This window comes from Eutrigla gurnardus (assembly GCF_963514095.1).
Source record: "Eutrigla gurnardus genome assembly, chromosome: 20".
Classification (NCBI taxonomy): domain Eukaryota; kingdom Metazoa; phylum Chordata; class Actinopteri; order Perciformes; family Triglidae; genus Eutrigla; species Eutrigla gurnardus.
The window spans coordinates 2,229,538-2,247,986 of NC_139931.1; the positions used below are offsets into that span (position 1 = coordinate 2,229,538).

Genomic DNA, 18,449 nt, shown 5'->3' on the forward strand with positions numbered 1-18,449 from the left:
ATGAGAAAATATCGTTTAAAAATGCAGAAAAATATTTATAGTCCAACTTCAGTAAAAAGTCAAGTTACTCCATAAATAAGATAAGTCCCCAAACTATTTCAGTACGAGAGACGTATGAGATGAAGGACATGCTTAGCAGTTTCATGCCTGCAGTGCTTGTTTTTGTTTGTACATAGATTTAGTTCAACTTTTCTCCTGGTGCTTCTTCTCCCCTCATAGTCATCTTAAAAATAAATTATAATGTACTATAAATTATATTATATCTGTTATTAATGAATTGGCTGGTAAGAAGACACACAGCGCGTCTGCGCGCCTCCCTGTGGCCACAGGGAGAACTGCAGGACTGTGAAAGGAACACCGGTGGTGTTTGCATCCATCCATCTTTATCTCTGTCCTCCTCTTCCTCGGTTCAGTCAACAATACTCGTAGATTGGGCTTTTACTTGAAGGTCAAAGGCTGTTTCCCGTTCGTCGAAATGGCGTCTAACGGTAAGAAAAGCGCCTGAATGTCGATATCGATGTTTTTGCGGGTTAAGATGTGACGGTGAGACGAGGAGATGTTAGTCGGCTGGTCCGTGTTGGTTATCGGCTCGCTGTCAATCATAATCTGGGTTAAAAATAACCGTTACCTGCTTGAAGGCGTTTTTATTTACATATTACTCCGTTAGAATATAGAAGGACGTCACAGCGTAGCTAAATAAAGCTAACATAGCGTAGCTACCTACCGGTGTATTCCGTTAGCATTTTAGCTCCACGAATGTGTTGCTAGGTCTCATGTGCTAACCTATCTAAGCTACCGGTATAGTCAGTTAGCATTTAGCTTGTGTTGACATAGCTAGCTACCGCTCCCAGCCGTTGGGGTAAATGCTAACTGAATAGCATTTAGCTTAACGGCTGTGTTGCTAGGTCGCCTGTGCTAACCTAGCTAGCTACCGCTACCAGCCTTTTAAGCTAAATGCTAACTGAATAGCATGTTAGCTTAGCGGCTGTGTTGCTAGGTCCCCTGTGCTACTGACCCAGTTTCAGACAGCAGCCCCGCCTCTCGGAGCACAGACTGCGGGGTTAACACTTGTTTGGTTTAGGTGATGCTCACGCCATTTACAGTCAAATGTAAGTTAAAGTAACGTTACTAATACTACACTCAAAATACTCCACTACAAGAAAAAGCCCTGCATTCAATACCTGAAGTAGCTAAATAGCTTAATGTATTCAAAGTAGTTAAAGTGAAATGATTGATTGGACAGTAAAATGTTCCCAGTTATATCTGGTATTTCTTGTATTTATATTAATGCTGCATTAATGTGTATATTTTGTGTTTCACTTTACTGTTAAACATCTCTGTTTTGAACACTCAATTTTGTTTATTCCATAGATTATTCCCAAACATCTGGCCAGGGGTAAGTGATGTAATACTCATTCATAAACTAGAGTGTATTAACTGTGGAGTCAGGACAGGAAGTATATTATTTATAGGAATTTCGTTTTTGAAAATAATAATAATTCTCATACTATTCAATTCTCTAGAATATAAATGTATATTATTTATTATTTTTGGGAACAGTCAGGTCCTTAATTAATTAACCTTGGGTTAATGCAAGGAAAGTATGAGAAACCATGAAATTTACATATTATTTTATGAAATCTGTATATTATTGGGAAGTTATGGGATAGTGCTTACTATCAATTCCTCACATTTTTTTGAAAGAGACACTTCAGCCCACAATTAAAAGCATGAGTCTCTCCTGTACAATGTGACTAGATTACACTCAGCTTGTGGGGCTCAAAGCTTTAAAAAAATACAGTTGAAACGTTTTTTTATGAATGTAATTTTGGAGCTTTCGCCATCTAGTCCCATTATACAGCAGACATCCCCAACACGAGGCAACTCACACCAAAACAATCTCCCCTCTAGGTTCAGAGGATCATATGTATTTTTGCTTTTGGGGTGAAGTGATATATTTGTGTTTGGTGTGTGAGCATTTTCTTTGTGAACCTGTGGCAGCTATGGATCCTATGGTGGTGGTGGTGGTGGTGGTGGTGGTGGTGGTGGTGGTGGTGGTGGTTCTAACCAGGGCTACAGTCAGTCTTCTGGCCAGAGCTACAGCCAGCAGGGCTACGGAGGCTACAACCAGAGCTCTGACAGCAGCCCGGGCTCCTCCAGCCAGGGAGGATACAGCAGCTATGGTCAATCCCAGTCAGGTAGAGGAAGACTCAGTTGTCTCTGTCCATACTACACCCTTTCTAGTCGCACATCAACTTTCACTCCGTTCTTCTCCCTGTAGGATACGGTTCTCCACCCTCTAACCAGGGTGGTGGTGGTGGCTATAATCAGTCCTATAGCCCTGGAGGCTATAACAACAGCAACCAGCCCTCCAACATGAGCTACAGCCAGCAGTCCTCCTTCTCTGGGTACAACCAGCAGCAGCCTCCTTCTTTATCCTCCTCAGGGTAAAAACGCCTTCAGCTTTACCAAGTTTTCTTGAAGAAATGTTTGGAAAGCACCGGTTTATATTTCTCTTCCAGAAAGCGTTGGTGTTTTCAATGCTTCTCTTTTCCCAACCTTCTACAGCTACGAAGGCAACTCGCAGGCTTCCAGCTACAACCAGCCACCAGGCGGTGGACAGAGTGCAGGTGGCTACAGCAGCAGTGGAGGTCAGACTGGTGGCTATGGGGGCAGCGGGGGCCACCAACATCCGTCCCAACACGGAGGCAGTAATTACAACCAGCCTCCCAGCTACAACTCCCCTCCTCCACAGAGCTACAGCCAGCAGAGCCAGTATGGTCAAAGTGGAGGTGAGATTTTATTTTTTATTTTTCAGCTGAAATGAAAACATGGACAAAGTTGTATTTGACATAGTTAGTGATAATCCTCAGACCTCACAGTGAGGTCCTGGAAAAACGAGTTTCATTTCTTTTTCAATCATTATCTCAAATTCCATTCCATAGACACACAGTTCGTGTGACTTGGATACATATATATGTAATAGACGATGCTATTTACAGTTTCAATAACACAGTATTAGCATTCAGACTGTGAATCTGTTGAGGTCTGATCGTCTCGACTCTCTCAGGATACGGAGATGAAAGCCCACCGATGAGTGGAGGAGGTGGAGGGTACGGTGGTCCCGACGGAGGCTACGGAGGTCAGGATGGCCGCGGTGGCAGGGGACGCGGCGGCGGATTTGGAGGTCGCGGTGGTGGTGGTGGTGGATTTGACCGCGGCTTTGACCGAGGTGGCCGAGGTGGACCGAGGGGAAGAGGAAGCATGGGGTGAGTGATCTAAAAAACGTCCAGTGTCCTGTGTTGTCAGTTCTGTCTGAGAAAGTCTCCTGGACTAACGGAAGCACACTGAATCTGAGCCCAGTGGTGCATGTAAAGGTTTCCTCACATGCAGTTACATGTGGAACCGTGTGTAGGGAAATGAAACGGGAGAGAGAGAGCTGTTCCACATCTGTAGCTACATGCTAAAGCAGCTGAGAGGTGCATGCTGCTGTGTCCCCTCCCACCTGCTTTGGAGGAAAAAAAGAGTCTCAGGGATCCTCAAATGACCACGAAGCAGTCGCTCCCTTATCTGTCTGTAGTGACGACTGCACAGATCTTGGTTTTTTTACGTGCACCTTTCTTAGCCTAACACACACATGTTAAAGTTCACCTGTGTTTTTGCAGCACGTCCCCGAGATAAACTGTGCTGCAAATCTGGGCAATAACACCTAATCAGTCCTGATCCGTTCCAAATAATACAATACAATAATATATTATAAAATGCTGCTACTGTGTCATGATTCAGCTGGTGAATGCATAATCAACAGGCTGCTTCTTTGTTGTTTTCACTCCGCTAATGACTAAATCAGTGGTTGCTGCACTCAGGCACACAGCAGTAGAGAAGCAGAGAGTTCATGTTCCCAGAACCTGATCCAATGAATATCTATTTTTAAAAACTCAAAACAGGACTCAGTTTTGGTGGTGTGGCATCGATGCATCCACCTGACACAAACCCATTGCCCAGATGATGTGCTGGGAATCAATATAACTATTTCTGATATAATATATATACGGTGAAATGAAAATAATCCAATGTTTCATGCAATGAACTGTGCTCCCTTCTTATGCATTTAATCACATAAACGTTCACCATTAGTGTAAAATAAGACAATACATTCATATCATCCTGATATGATAAATGCCCAGAACTCACACAATGAAACTGTAAGTGTTCAAAACATGGAGGTGAGTTGAGCTTGTAAACTGGATTGACATCATGTCATACAGGGGTTTGGATTTAAGGTCGTCGTGGCTGAATCCTGCTCAGAAAACGTTCTGTTCTTCTGTTAAGTTTCAGTGAACACGGACTCAAACCAAACGTTAACGATCCTTGAATCAAAGTGCTGCAACCTGAACCAGGATAAATGACTCCGTCAGATTTAGCTTCTCCTTCTGTTGGAAATCTAACATGGTAGATTTGTGATGAAACATGACGTGTCAGTCACCGCTGGTCCCTAGAGGAACTGCTTGATTCTTTAGGTACAACAGAAACGTGGGAAAGAATCAAGGAAAAGTTCAAATTCACCCTAAAAACAGACCTTTTTAAATGCCAACAGCACAAATATCAAGCTTTAAATAGCAGACATCTGATCAACCCGATCAGTATCTCATCACCATCAAACAAACCCTTATCTAAACTGCACTGCAACATGTAAACCAAGGGTTTCCATGGTGATTTGGCTGCACGGTGCTGCTGTTGCCTCTCCAGCTATAAAACCTTTATCTCATTAGTGGTCTCAGACTGTGCAGACTCTCCACAGCCAGCGGGGTCATCCAGAGAAAAAACACTTAGTTGAGAGGTTTCTGGTAATTCAGTCCGCTTCTAAACAACAACAGAACTACACTGAATTTATCCTTTAAAAGCTGCTCTTTTTCTGTTAAACACCAAACTTTACGTGTAGCTTCGAGGTTGTTTGTTGTGTCTGTTTGTAGCTCAGACATGAAGAAGAAGCAACAGACTCGTCAAACTGCAGTTTCTATGCAACTAAAGAGAGTTAATAATGGTTATATGAATATAAATTACAGCTGGGATGCAAATAAACCCATTAAAGTATACAGGGCAGAACAGAGACAAGTGACACAGATGCATAGGGAAGCTGTGATGCTGAAAATGTTATGGTAAGTTGATGTCTTTGTTCTAGAGGTTGCACAGTATGTCATGACCTCCTTTGTGACCTCATAATGTTGGTGATGGACTCATAGACAAGTTAGTTTTGCCATTTCATTGTATGTCCTCTCACTCATCACAGACTATACTTGAAGCTCCTTCCCCAACATTAAACTATCTGGATGTTAATCCCCCCATCACTTCATCACGGTGTCCTTAAAGTAGCCAGATGACACTGAGCGCTAACCGGCTCGTTTCCTGCCGCGTTGTTCAACTAAAGCAGTTGTTAAAATGGCGTTTGAGTGATCTCGGTTCCAGATGTGAGGATGGAGGAGCAGTGTCCTACCACACCTCCGTTATCCACACCTCCATCTCTGTATAATGACGTGTCTGTGCTGTTCGTAAAACACACCAACTACTAAGTGTTAAAGTGTAAACTAAAGGTTTAACTCAAGAAAGACACATTTGACCCAAAACACAACCACGAGTCATTTGGTATTTTAGATGTTTTATTCTACCCTCTAAAGGTGCAGCGTGTAAGATCTGAACATGTGCTTCAAACAGATAGGGGGCAGCATTTCACCTCCACTACTTGCCCTACTACTGGGTCCATGCATTCTAAATGTACAGTCATCAGTTACACACAAAGCAAAAGACAACTACCAACTAACGGCTCAGCAGGAATGGGCACGATTGGCAGAAATGAGAAAACGACTCATATTTTAGTTTCGTCCTCCCCTCCATGAGGAAGAGTGTTCTGCTGCTCCGGGAGATGGACCTTTAGTTAGCGTACCACTAGTTTGAGTTTTTTTTGTTTTCTCGTTTCTGCCACATCTTACACGTTGCACCTGTAAAAGTCAGCCAGCAGGCCTCTACACCCTGAAGCCAATATGGCGTCCTCACACGTGTCTTTTAGTCATCAGGAGCTTGACAGAAACGGGACGTAAACTGTGGCCTTCACTCTGCCCAAACACTTAACATCACCATCACCTGCCTCCCTCACCTGTTAGCACCACCCTCCCAACCAGCTGTGTCATGCTCTGCTTTAATCAATCTTTGAATCTTCTCCTAGGCTTTACCTTCTCTCCAGGCTGGCTTTCTGCTCTTAAGCCATCATTTGGGAAATTGTAAAAAAAAAAAAAAAAAGGGGGGAAGTCCACAGACAGTTAATAGTCTTCTTGAAGTTGGAGTAGAGTGATTGAAAATACTAATCCTTGGGGAGATCACAAGAACACGAGAGGAGTAAAGGTTGTCTGAGACCTAAAACCCCATCCAGGGATAAGAGGTGTGATGTTTGGGTTGATTAGTTCACATAAAACCAAGTGATGAAATAAAAGAAGGGTGCAGCAAGTCACTTCCAGACTTGTGAACATCTGACGACAAGGTCTTTAAAGTGGCCTATTGTCCTCGAGGTACTCGAGAGACCCTCAACGAGATTAAGTAAGGGTCCAGTACGACCAGCTGAAGAGGGGTGGGTTTCAGTGAGAGACTCTGAGAGGGAAGGTAAACCACAACCCCTCGAGAGAAAATCGGTTCCAGCCTTCAATGTGTGTCGTTTCTCTCCTCCTCCTCCTCATCAGAATGGGCGATCGTGGAGGATTCAGTAAGTTTGGTGGTAAGTGACAAAAAAACTCTTGAGTTAAAAAATAGGTTTGTTGAGTTTGAGGAGTCGAAGCTAAAAGGAGGTTCAGTGCCCCGAGAGCATGAGGGTGTGGGCGTTATCAAGTAATCTAAGTACTTGGAGATGGAACATTTATACTACTACCTTTATTAGTATACTACTACCCTTAGTAGTATACTACGACACTGATTAGTATACTATTACACTGATTAGTATACTACTGCACTGATTAGTATAATATTACACTGATTAGTATACTACAACACTGATTAATATACTACTACCCTGATTAGTATCCTACTGCAATGATTAGTATACTATTACACCGATTAGTATACTACGACACTGATTAGTATACTACGACACTGATTAGTATACTATTACACTGATTAGTATACTACTACCCTGATTAGTATACTACTGCAATGATTAGTATACTACGACACTGATTAGTATACTACGACACTGATTAGTATACTACGACACTGATTAGTGTCCTACTGCACTGATTAGTATACTATTACACTGATTAGTATACTACTGCACTGCTTAGTATACTACTGCACTGATTAGTATACTATTACACTGATTAGTATACTACTGCACTGCTTAGTATACTACAACATTGATTAGTATACTATTACACTGATTAGTATACTACTTCCCTTAGTAGTATACTACAACACTCATTAGTATACTATTACACTGATTGGTATACTAGTGCACTGATTAGTATACTATTACACTGATTAGTATCCTACTGCACTGATTAGTATACTATTACACTGATTAGTATACTATTACACTGATTAGTATACTAGTGCACTGATTAGTATACTATTACACCGATTAGTATACTACGACACTGATTAGTATAATACAACACTGATTAGTATCCTACTGCACTGATTAGTATACTACGACACTGATTAGTATACTACGACACTGATTAGTATCCTACTGCAGTGATTAGTATACTACGACACTGATTAGCATCCTACTGCACTGATTAGTATACTATTACACTGATTAGTATACTACTGCACTGCTTAGTATACTACAACACTGATTAGTATACTATTACACTGATTAGTATACTACTGCACTGCTTAGTATACTACAACACTGATTAGTATACTATTACACTGATTAGTATACTACTGCACTGCTTAGTATACTACAACACTGATTAGTATACTATTACACTCATTAGTATACTATTACACTGATTGGTATACTAGTGCACTGATTAGTATACTATTACACTGATTAGTATCCTACTGCACTGATTAGTATACTATTACACTGATTAGTATACTAGTGCACTGATTAGTATACTAGTGCACTGATTGGTATACTACTGCACTGATTAGTATACTATTACACTGATTAGTATACTAGTGCACTGATTAGTATACTACTGCACTGATTAATATACTACTACCCTGATTAGTATCCTACTGCACTGATTAGTAAACTATTACACTGATTAGTATCCTACTGCACTGATTAGTATACTATTACACTGATTAGTATACTACGACACTGATTAATATACTACTACCCTGATTAGTATCCTACTGCACTGATTAGTATACTATTACACTGATTAGTATACTACGACACTGATTAATATACTACTACCCTGATTAGTATCCTACTGCACTGATTAGTATACTACTGCACTGCTTAGTATACTACAACACTGATTAGTATACTAGTGCACTGATTAGTATACTATTACACTGATTAGTATACTACTTCCCTTAGTAGTATACTACAACACTCATTAGTATACTATTACACTGATTGGTATACTAGTGCACTGATTAGTATACTATTACACTGATTAGTATCCTACTGCACTGATTAGTATACTATTACACTGGTTAGTATACTAGTGCACTGATTAGTATACTATTACACCGATTAGTATACTACGACACTGATTAGTATAATACGACACTGATTAGTATCCTACTGCACTGATTAGTATACTATTACACTGATTAGTATACTACGACACTGATTAGTATACTACGACACTGATTAGCATCCTACTGCACTGATTAGTATACTATTACACTGATTAGTATACTACTGCACTGCTTAGTATACTATTACACTGATTAGTATACTACTGCACTGCTTAGTATACTACAACACTGATTAGTATACTATTACACTGATTAGTATACTACTGCACTGATTAGTATACTACTGCACTGATTAGTATACTATTACACTGATTAGTATACTACTGCACTGATTAGTATACTACTGCACTGCTTAGTATACTACAACACTGATTAGTATACTATTACACTGATTAGTATACTATTACACTGATTAGTATACTACTGCACTGATTAGTATACTACTGCACTGATTAGTATACTATTACACTGATTAGTATACTACGACACTTTTATGTTAGCTCTATCCTCTAAGGTAGAGTTCAATGCAGAACGTTTTCCATGACAGAGGCCTCATTGTAAGAACCCTCAGACCCCCCTTTTCCACCAAATTGGCTCTGGTTCTTGAGCCGGTTCTGGTCAGGCTTGTTGGACCCCTGGTGCTCTGTAACGTGGACCAGCCCAGGTTTCCACCAGTGGTTATGATTGAGGAGGGCGTTGTAGCAGCAAGATTACTAATGAGATCACTGCACGCTGTAGTTGAGACTCCTCCTCTTTCTTACCGGTAGAATATGACGTCTACTGATGTGGTTTGCACTTTAGATTTAAAAAAAAAAGAAAAAACCTTCTGCCTTGTGGTTCCAGAACCAATTTATAAGGTTCTGAACTAAGTTATATTTTGTCTAAATGCTGCAACGGTCCAAAATAATTGTCTCCGGTCCGTGTTGGTGGTAAAGGGGCATCGGTGAGCTTTTATGTGGTTTTTAATCTCAGGTACTGCAGGTGTGTACATACTGGGTGATTACAAATGTCCAGCAGGGGGAGTTAAACGGCTCCTTTTAACGCTCTTACACTGTATCGTTACTGTTGGAGCAGCGATGGTGTTAGAACATGATGGCTTCAGAGCTCCGAGTCATGAAACCTGCAGGGTTGGAAGGGAACATGAGAAACCAGACGAGACGTATCGCCAGGTTGTGTGTCGCACGTTCACAGATGCAATAACAGTTCTGTTCTCATCAAACCTCCTCGACGGTAAAACATGTAGGACGTTTGGTTTCTGCTGCCAGATGGGAGAGGGAGACGATAAACAAAGTCTGTGAACGTTGCCCCGGTAACCTGATATAGTCCACGCTGGGCAGTACATGTATCTGTGGTTCTGCATTTGGGACAATAGAGCAGCGGGTTATTAAGGTTTGATCACACGACTCCCTCTATTGTACAAACCACTTCCAAAGGCTGCTAAGCACACATGTGCGTGTTCGAGGTTCACTGTTGGGAAGCTGGTGTTTGTCTGTGGTGGAGACGGAGAGATTACTGGGTTTCACACTATTCAGGGTGCTTTCCTTTTATTATTTAATTATAACGCCGCAGGGTTGATGCAGGTGAACTAGCAGGTGTTAACAGGGAAGTCTAATAATAATTATTATAATTATTATTATTACTATTTTTACTGTAGCTGTAATTGCAGTTGAAGTGAAACAGATTTTTGATTTGAAAAATAATTGTTTTAAATAATCCTTTAAAAGTCAATACAAATGAATGATCTCATCAATTTCTGTATCTCTAAATAGTTCTACTGCTTATTAAATGTGTGGCTGTTTTTCATATAGACTTTATCAATCATTCAATAGGTAGAAGACGTTAGTCATGGTGACTTGGCGTTAAAAAGGGGAGCTTTTTTTGGAAACTGATTAGTCAGCCACCATGAGGGCAGTTTAGCGTGAAGAATCCTCCAGTTCCTGGTTTCAGTCATTTCTTTAAACACATGAAGTGTTTCAGAGTCGTGTTGATGAAGAGGGCTTGGCTCCGCCGTCTTATCACAACGCAACGTTTGTTTTAAAGGAGGAAAGACAGACTTCATTCTGTCTTCCAAACGAAGGTGTTTCAGTTCAAACTTCCACATTAGAAGTTGGTTTCATGAACGGGTAAAGTGTGTGTGTGTGTGCACGAAATAACAAAAACGCTTCGAAATCCGTCTCAGAAAGACAAACATGGTGTTCTTAATCTCCACACGAACTTCAGAGTCCCTTTGTTCAGCTGTGTGAACACTCAAGTAGGTGAAGGAGTGAAGGACACCGTGCACACACTCAAACATGGGGGGTTGTGTTGCACCGTGTTGGACCTGGTTCCAAGGGTCGGTCCGGTCTGAGGGAAAGGAAGTGATTATAGGCAAATGCATCCTCATCCCATCCAGGAGCCCGACCTGCCTGGATGTTAATGCAGCGCCACGCAGGTGGACTCGCTGCACCAGCAAACAACCAAACCGATGACATGTGCACAATCGTGTTTCCTCATTTGTGGGATTCAAGATGACGATGATAGGAGGGTCAACATGCGCGTCGGGTTTCTGCTAAACAGGCTTCCTCAGAACGTAGACACAGAGCGGCTAGAAGCGTACAGTTGTCACGGCAACAAGGAGGGATCAGACAGGTCACACTGCGTGTCTGTGGTTTGTCACTTTGTTGTCTTTTCCACAATTCATTTCTGTTGTTTTTGCCCTCTCAAGGACCAAGAGACCCGGGACACGGACACGGAGGACCCGGCTTCAGTAAGTCCTCCATTGTTTTATTTGACGTCCTGCTGACACAAAAACACCTGACTCTATAATCCCCCGTCTCCTCCTGTTCTCCTCCTCCCGTCTCCTCCTGTTCTCCTCCTCCTCCCACAGTGCAGGACCAGGATAACTCTGACAACAACACCATCTTCGTCCAAGGCCTGGGAGATGACTACACTGTGGAATCAGTGGCAGACTTCTTTAAGCAGATTGGGATCATTAAGGTAGCGTGTGTATATATATACGGTGAAAAAGGAGCCGATGTCCTGAGATTGAGGGCTTTATTCCTGTTTGCATGCCTTTCTGCAACTGTGTTGTGACCTTTGACCTTTAACCTCAGATCAACAAGAAGACGGGCTTGCCCATGATCAACCTGTACACAGACAGAGAGTCGGGGAAGCTGAAGGGGGAGGCCACGGTGTCCTTCGATGACCCCCCCTCAGCCAAGGCTGCCATCGACTGGTTTGATGGTGAGTCGTTCCTCCTGAGCTTCAGCTCGTGTCTCTACTGTCCCGCCCAGGACCGGACCGGACCAGACCGGACCGGTTCCGGTTTTTCTTGCATTTTGTTGAATTCTGTGCTCGTTCTTCATCCATCTTGTCATTTTAAAGCACGTTTACTCCCTGACCGTCGCATGCCCTTCTTCCCCCGACAGGTAAGGACTTCAATGGAAATCCCATCAAGGTGTCGTTTGCGACCCGCAGAGCCGACTTCGGTGGCCGAGGAGGTATGAGGGGAGGCCGAGGACGAGGAGGTGACTAGTCTTTAAACTGAAGTTCGGTTCTAGACGGTCGGCATCAGAGACAGGATTCTTTTTGTCAATTCGTGTCCTTATTTGAGACAAATGAGATAGAAACAGCTGTTTCTTCAAAGCCCAGCACTCAAAGTCCTGAGGGCTTCTTTTATACGAGCCGTTTCTGTAACAACCGACTTCAAAATTAAAGCCACGTCAAGATAATAATAACAAAGTTCACATTTCTCATTTCCAATCTGACTGTACGCCACATGAGAGAGTCCCTTCAAGAACATTTTATATCTGAAAATATTGATAGTTTATTTCTGAACCGTAACCTTTCTACATCTGCAAACCGTCACCAGTTAGAAGTCACAAATCTTTTGACTCTAAACAGCTAATAAAGTAATGAGGGATTTAAAAAAAGCATCTTAAACACAAACACCTGGTCTCTGCTGGAGAAGCATCAGGAGGTCTGACTGGTCTGGGTTCCTGCTCCCTGCAGGGCCGATGGGCCGCGGTGGATTCGGAGGGGGTCGAGGTGGAGGTTTCCCAGGAGGCAACGGGGGCGGTGGTGGAGGTGGAGGAGGAGGTGGAGGAGGAGGAGGAGGAGGAGGAGGAGGAGGAGGACAGCAGAGAGCCGGAGACTGGAAGTGTTCAAACCCGTGAGTCCAGATCCAGTGATCCCATGTTTCTCATCTCAAACAGGAAGCTGAACTATCAACGATGCATGACAGAAGTATTAGGTTCATCTTTGTTTGTTTCCTCTCAGCAACTGTGGAAACCTGAACTTCTCGTGGCGTAACGAGTGTAACCAGTGCAAAGCCCCCAAACCGGAGGATGCTGACGATGGGATGCCCCCGATGGAGAGAGGTGCTCTCCTCTTATTCTCTTCTGTTGGTTCCAGTGTGGAGCAGAGATGGAACATCATATTCAGAACTATGTTTTCATTCCTGTTCAATCACCTAAAACCGCAGTAAAGTGCTTTTATTGGGACTAATTTCTACCAGGGACTACTTTCTACCAGAAAAGTAGTCCCAATAAAAGCACTTTCTCTGATATTAATGATTGGATTACTCACTTTAGCCACTTTCACTTTATTGTGTTGTTGTCCTGTACACCTGGCAGTTTACAAATAGTCTTGTTCTGCTGTCAGGAGGTTTCGGAGGAGGTGGAGGAGGTGGAGGAGGAGGAGAGCGGCGAGGAGGGTTTGAGCGCGGCGGCGGCGGTGGAGGCAGTTTCAGGGGAGGAAGAGGAGGCGACCGCGGCGGCTTCAGAGGAGGTCGAGGAGGCGAGCGTGGAGGATACAGCCCCGGGAAGATGGACGCAAGGTCAGATTCTTCAGGTTTCAGGAGCTTTGGACATGCAGCACATTCAGAGTATTTTATACACACACACACACATGATTTAATGGGTGTGTTGTTGTTTTTCCAGAGGCGACCACAGACAGGAGCGGCGAGGCCGTCCCTACTGAGTCCTCCTCCAGTACAGAGACCAGTATCCGTACTGGGCCCAGCTGACCTCTCACCTTTTTATATAACTCTGTTTACTTTCATGTCTCTCCCCGTCTTCTGTGTTTACTCTCCTCCATGTGACTCATGGCGTCCGTCCTGACGCTCAGCTCGAGGCCTCGTTAAGACTCCATCACATCTCAGCCTTCACGTGTGACATCATCAGCCCAGCTACGGGGAGGATTCCTTCTTCCTCTGAAGGAAAATGTGTCAACGTCATTATTTCTCACAAACTGCTTTATTGGTGCAAACATTCACTGATGTGTCATTGAGACAGAGTGGCAGCTGATATTTCAGACTGGAAGCTGATTTACAGTGTGATGATGATGATGATGATGATGATGACTGGCACTTTGAGTGTGTTTATCTTGGTTGTTACTTTAATGTTTAACAGCCTGGGGGAATAGAAACCGGTCTGATGGCTCCCATATAAACCACGTCAGCTGATCTCCGATCCATCCAGCTGATGTATTGAGAATGCAACAGGAAGCAACAGTAGAAAGGATAATTTCTGCTTTTTACGGTCAGTGATGTTTGTGTAAGTAATTACAGCTTCATTAGACGCCAGCATCCAGTTACATAATGAACCCTCCGGCTGCAGGTCATTTAGAAGTGTGTCATTAGAGAAGCTCTGATGATGACAATCAACAGATTTAAGTAAAATCCCCCTTTTTGGAAACGAGGCGTCGTCTCTGCAGACGTACTCCAGGTGTTTTTGTTCTTGTGTCCTTATTATTATTATTATTATTATTATTATTATTATTATTATTATTATTATTATTATTTATGAGTTTGTTTTGTATTGTGCCAGTTTTGGAATGAACGTGTTAATAAAAACCAAACTAATGCATCTGTGTTTGTTGTTTTAATGCAGCTTTTAAACGTGGTTGTTTGTGACGGAGGTCAGAGGTCAGAACCCAAAGAGGCGTTCAAAGACCAGACAGACTGTAAGTAATCTGAATACAAAGCCACCAGCTTCATGCTTAACTTAGCCTTCACAGAACGGCAGTGAGTCAGAGTTAAGTCCTCGTCATCCTCGGGAATGTGGTTTAAAGGAATCGCAGCGTTTCCTTCTCGCTCAGTCGATGAACTCGATCCGGTTCTCGGCTCAGTGACAAGTCTGGTTTTCACGCAGCATGTAAGAACCTGGAGGGACCCCATCCAGCGAGGACTCGGTCCTGTTGACAGGTCCCGTGTGACGTCATTCAAGTTGCTGGAGGAGGGTTTCCTTTTCTTTCTCTGCTGATGTTTTTTAAGTTTTATTTGATCTCTCACTTTGCATCACCGAAAAACGACAAGAAAAATATATTCTAGATATTAAATCTCACGTCTCTAAAGCATCCGTTGATCAACAGGCCGTAAACACGTTGAGCTCCACAGAAATATAAAATGGAAATGAATGAAATCATATCCAGGCCCATCAACAAACATTACTCATATAAAAATATGAATTATTTGTATATATATGTAATATTGCACTCTACAAGACATGACCCTGTCATCGAGAGCCCCACATTCAAACATGTTCTCATTTAACGATCGATCAATCATGAATTTATAAGAGATGAATCGGGAATAAACGTGAAACAAAGCCTCCCTGTTGTGTTGCTTGTGTAAAATGCAAATAACGGCATCACTTCCTCCTGAAAAGCCTGTTTGAGAGCCGACCGTTTGCCGGATCAATCGGCGGGCTTCGTATTCACAACACTCTCATAGTGACTCAACAACGACTCGGTGTGTTTTCATTGGCTGGGAAGTGAACAGAATAATCAATCAGCCGTTCCTTTGATCATTTCTGATCAGCTTCTATCCTTCCTCCATTTATTCTGAGCATCTTTGTGTTTTTTTAGACTGTTGGCTGTAAAACATCGCCTCAGACTTTAAGAGATCCAACATGTTAAAATATAGTTCTCCTGAATGTGTCACATGATCAGTGATTAACACACTTCCTGTTACGTTAATGTGTTTACCGGAAAGCACTCATTTCATAACGAGCTCTGCTTCTCTTTAAACTGTTGGATCTGTTATTAAAAAGTCATTGATCAGAAAAACCATCCCACTGGTTTATCAGGTTCAAAGTCACTTCCTGGTGTTAACAATGACTCGGCACTTCTGCATTCCTGCACACATGTACCTGCAGTCCCACCTGTGTTAGTGGCTCGGTGACTTGGACTTCCTGGTCAGGGCTCAGTGCGTCTGAATGTTTGTGGTCTTGAACCAGCAGATCCAGTTTGTGTTCACTGGAAAAACACATTCTTCCTTCTGACAGCTCGTCATTGTAGAGAAACAGGTTCATGTCTTAATTATTGATCTTAACGTAGAACTTTACTGTCAAAGTGATGGGATTAACACACCTCCCCCTGCTCTGGCCACGCCCACCTTCCACCTCAACCTTCCCCGACAACACCTGGGACTTTACCTGGCTGCAGCTCACATAGTTGTGATGCCGTCACGGCAACAAGGTCTGTCAACGACGGATGGAAACAGGCAGAGCAATGTCCCAGAAACCACCAGATTCTGCCACGATGATGTCATAGTTATTGCTTCTGGGTCATCAGCTGGTTTATTTATGTAGTACAAATACACCACTATACTAATGACCATGTAGTATAAATACACCAGTATACTAATAACCATGATCATGTAGTATAAATACACCAGTATACTAATGACCATGTAGTATAAACACACCAGTATACTAATAACCATGACCATGTAGTATAAATACACCAGTATACTAATAACCATGACCATGTAGTACAAATACATCAGTATACCAATGACCATGTAGTATAAACACACCAGTATACTAATAACCATGATCATGTAGTACAAATACACCAGTATACTAATGACCATGTAGTATAAACACACCAGTATACTAATAACCATGATCATGTAGTATAAATACACCAGTATACTAATGACCATGTAGTATAAATACACCAGTATACTAATAACCATGATCATGTAGTACAAATACACCAGTATACTAATGACCATGTAGTATAAACACACCAGTATACTAATAACCATGATCATGTAGTATAAATACACCAGTATACTAATAACCATGATCATGTAGTATAAATACATCAGTATACTAATGACCATGACCATGTAGTATAAATACACCAGTATACTAATAACCATGATCATGTAGTACAAATACACCAGTATACTAATAACCATGATCATGTAGTATAAATACACCAGTATACTAATAACCATGATCATGTAGTATAAATACACCAGTATACTAATAACCATGATCATGTAGTATAAATACATCAGTATACTAATGACCATGACCATGTAGTATAAATACATCAGTATACTAATAACCATGATCATGTAGTATAAATACATCAGTATACTAATAACCATGATCATGTAGTATAAATACATCAGTATACTAATGACCATGACCATGTAGTATAAATACATCAGTATACTAATAACCATGATCATGTAGTATAAACACACCAGTATACTAATAACCATGATCATGTAGTATAAATACATCAGTATACTAATGACCATGACCATGTAGTATAAATACACCAGTATACTAATAACCATGATCATGTAGTATAAACACACCAGTATACTAATAACCATGATCATGTAGTATAAATACACCAGTATACTAATAACCATGATCATGTAGTATAAATACACCAGTATACTAATAACCATGATCATGTAGTATAAATACACCAGTATACTAATAACCATGATCATGTAGTATAAATACACCAGTATACTAATGACCATGACCATGTAGTATAAATACACCAGTATACTAATGACCATGTAGTATAAATACACCAGTATACTAATGACCATGATCATGTAGTATAAATACACCAGTATACTAATAACCATGATCATGTAGTATAAACACACCAGTATACTAATAACCATGATCATGTAGTATAAATACATCAGTATACTAATAACCATGATCATGTAGTACAAATACATCAGTATACTAATGACCATGTAGTATAAATACACCAGTATACTAATGACCATGACCATGTAGTATAAATACATCAGTATACTAATAACCATGATCATGTAGTATAAATACATCAGTATACTAATAACCATGATCATGTAGTACAAATACACCAGTATACTAATAACCATGATCATGTAGTATAAATACACCAGTATACTAATGACCATGACCATGTAGTATAAATACATCAGTATACTAATAACCATGATCATGTAGTATAAATACATCAGTATACTAATAACCATGATCATGTAGTACAAATACACCAGTATACTAATAACCATGATCATGTAGTATAAATACATCAGTATACTAATGACCATGTAGTATAAACACACCAGTATACTAATAACCATGACCATGTAGTATAAATACATCAGTATACTAATAACCATGATCATGTAGTATAAATACACCAGTATACTAATAACCATGATCATGTAGTACAAATACATCAGTATACTAATGACCATGTAGTATAAATACACCAGTATACTAATAACCATGACCATGTAGTATAAATACACCAGTATACTAATGACCATGATTATGTAGTACAAATACATCAGTATACTAATGACCATGATCACGTAGTATAAATACACCAGTATACTAATAACCATGATCATGTAGTATAAATACACCAGTATACTAATAACCATGATCATGTAGTACAAATACATCAGTATACTAATAACCATGATCATGTAGTATAAATAC

The 18,449-nt window shown here is 41.2% G+C and overlaps 1 protein-coding gene across 4 annotated transcripts; it reads left to right on the forward strand.

Moving 5' to 3' along the window:
• The first annotated feature begins 343 nt into the window (after window positions 1-343).
• Window positions 344-14,527, forward strand: fus (FUS RNA binding protein). 4 transcript variants are annotated; one of them, XM_084037829.1, is made up of 16 exons: window positions 344-488; window positions 1,372-1,396; window positions 2,002-2,013; window positions 2,047-2,198; window positions 2,282-2,447; window positions 2,569-2,792; window positions 3,071-3,269; window positions 6,729-6,763; window positions 11,411-11,452; window positions 11,573-11,682; window positions 11,799-11,928; window positions 12,114-12,185; window positions 12,697-12,856; window positions 12,964-13,064; window positions 13,348-13,522; window positions 13,626-14,527. In XM_084037829.1, the coding sequence occupies exons 1-16, from the start codon at window positions 476-478 to the stop codon at window positions 13,663-13,665; spliced, it is 1,656 nt and encodes a 551-aa protein (XP_083893955.1). In that variant the 5' UTR covers window positions 344-475; the 3' UTR covers window positions 13,666-14,527. The 4 variants fall into 4 exon arrangements, with proteins under 4 accessions (XP_083893955.1, XP_083893954.1, XP_083893952.1 ...); XM_084037828.1 differs by having other exon boundaries at window positions 12,114-12,212; window positions 13,626-14,526; XM_084037826.1 differs by having other exon boundaries at window positions 2,002-2,198; window positions 12,114-12,212; window positions 13,626-14,526.
• The last annotated feature ends 3,922 nt before the right edge of the window (window positions 14,528-18,449 follow it).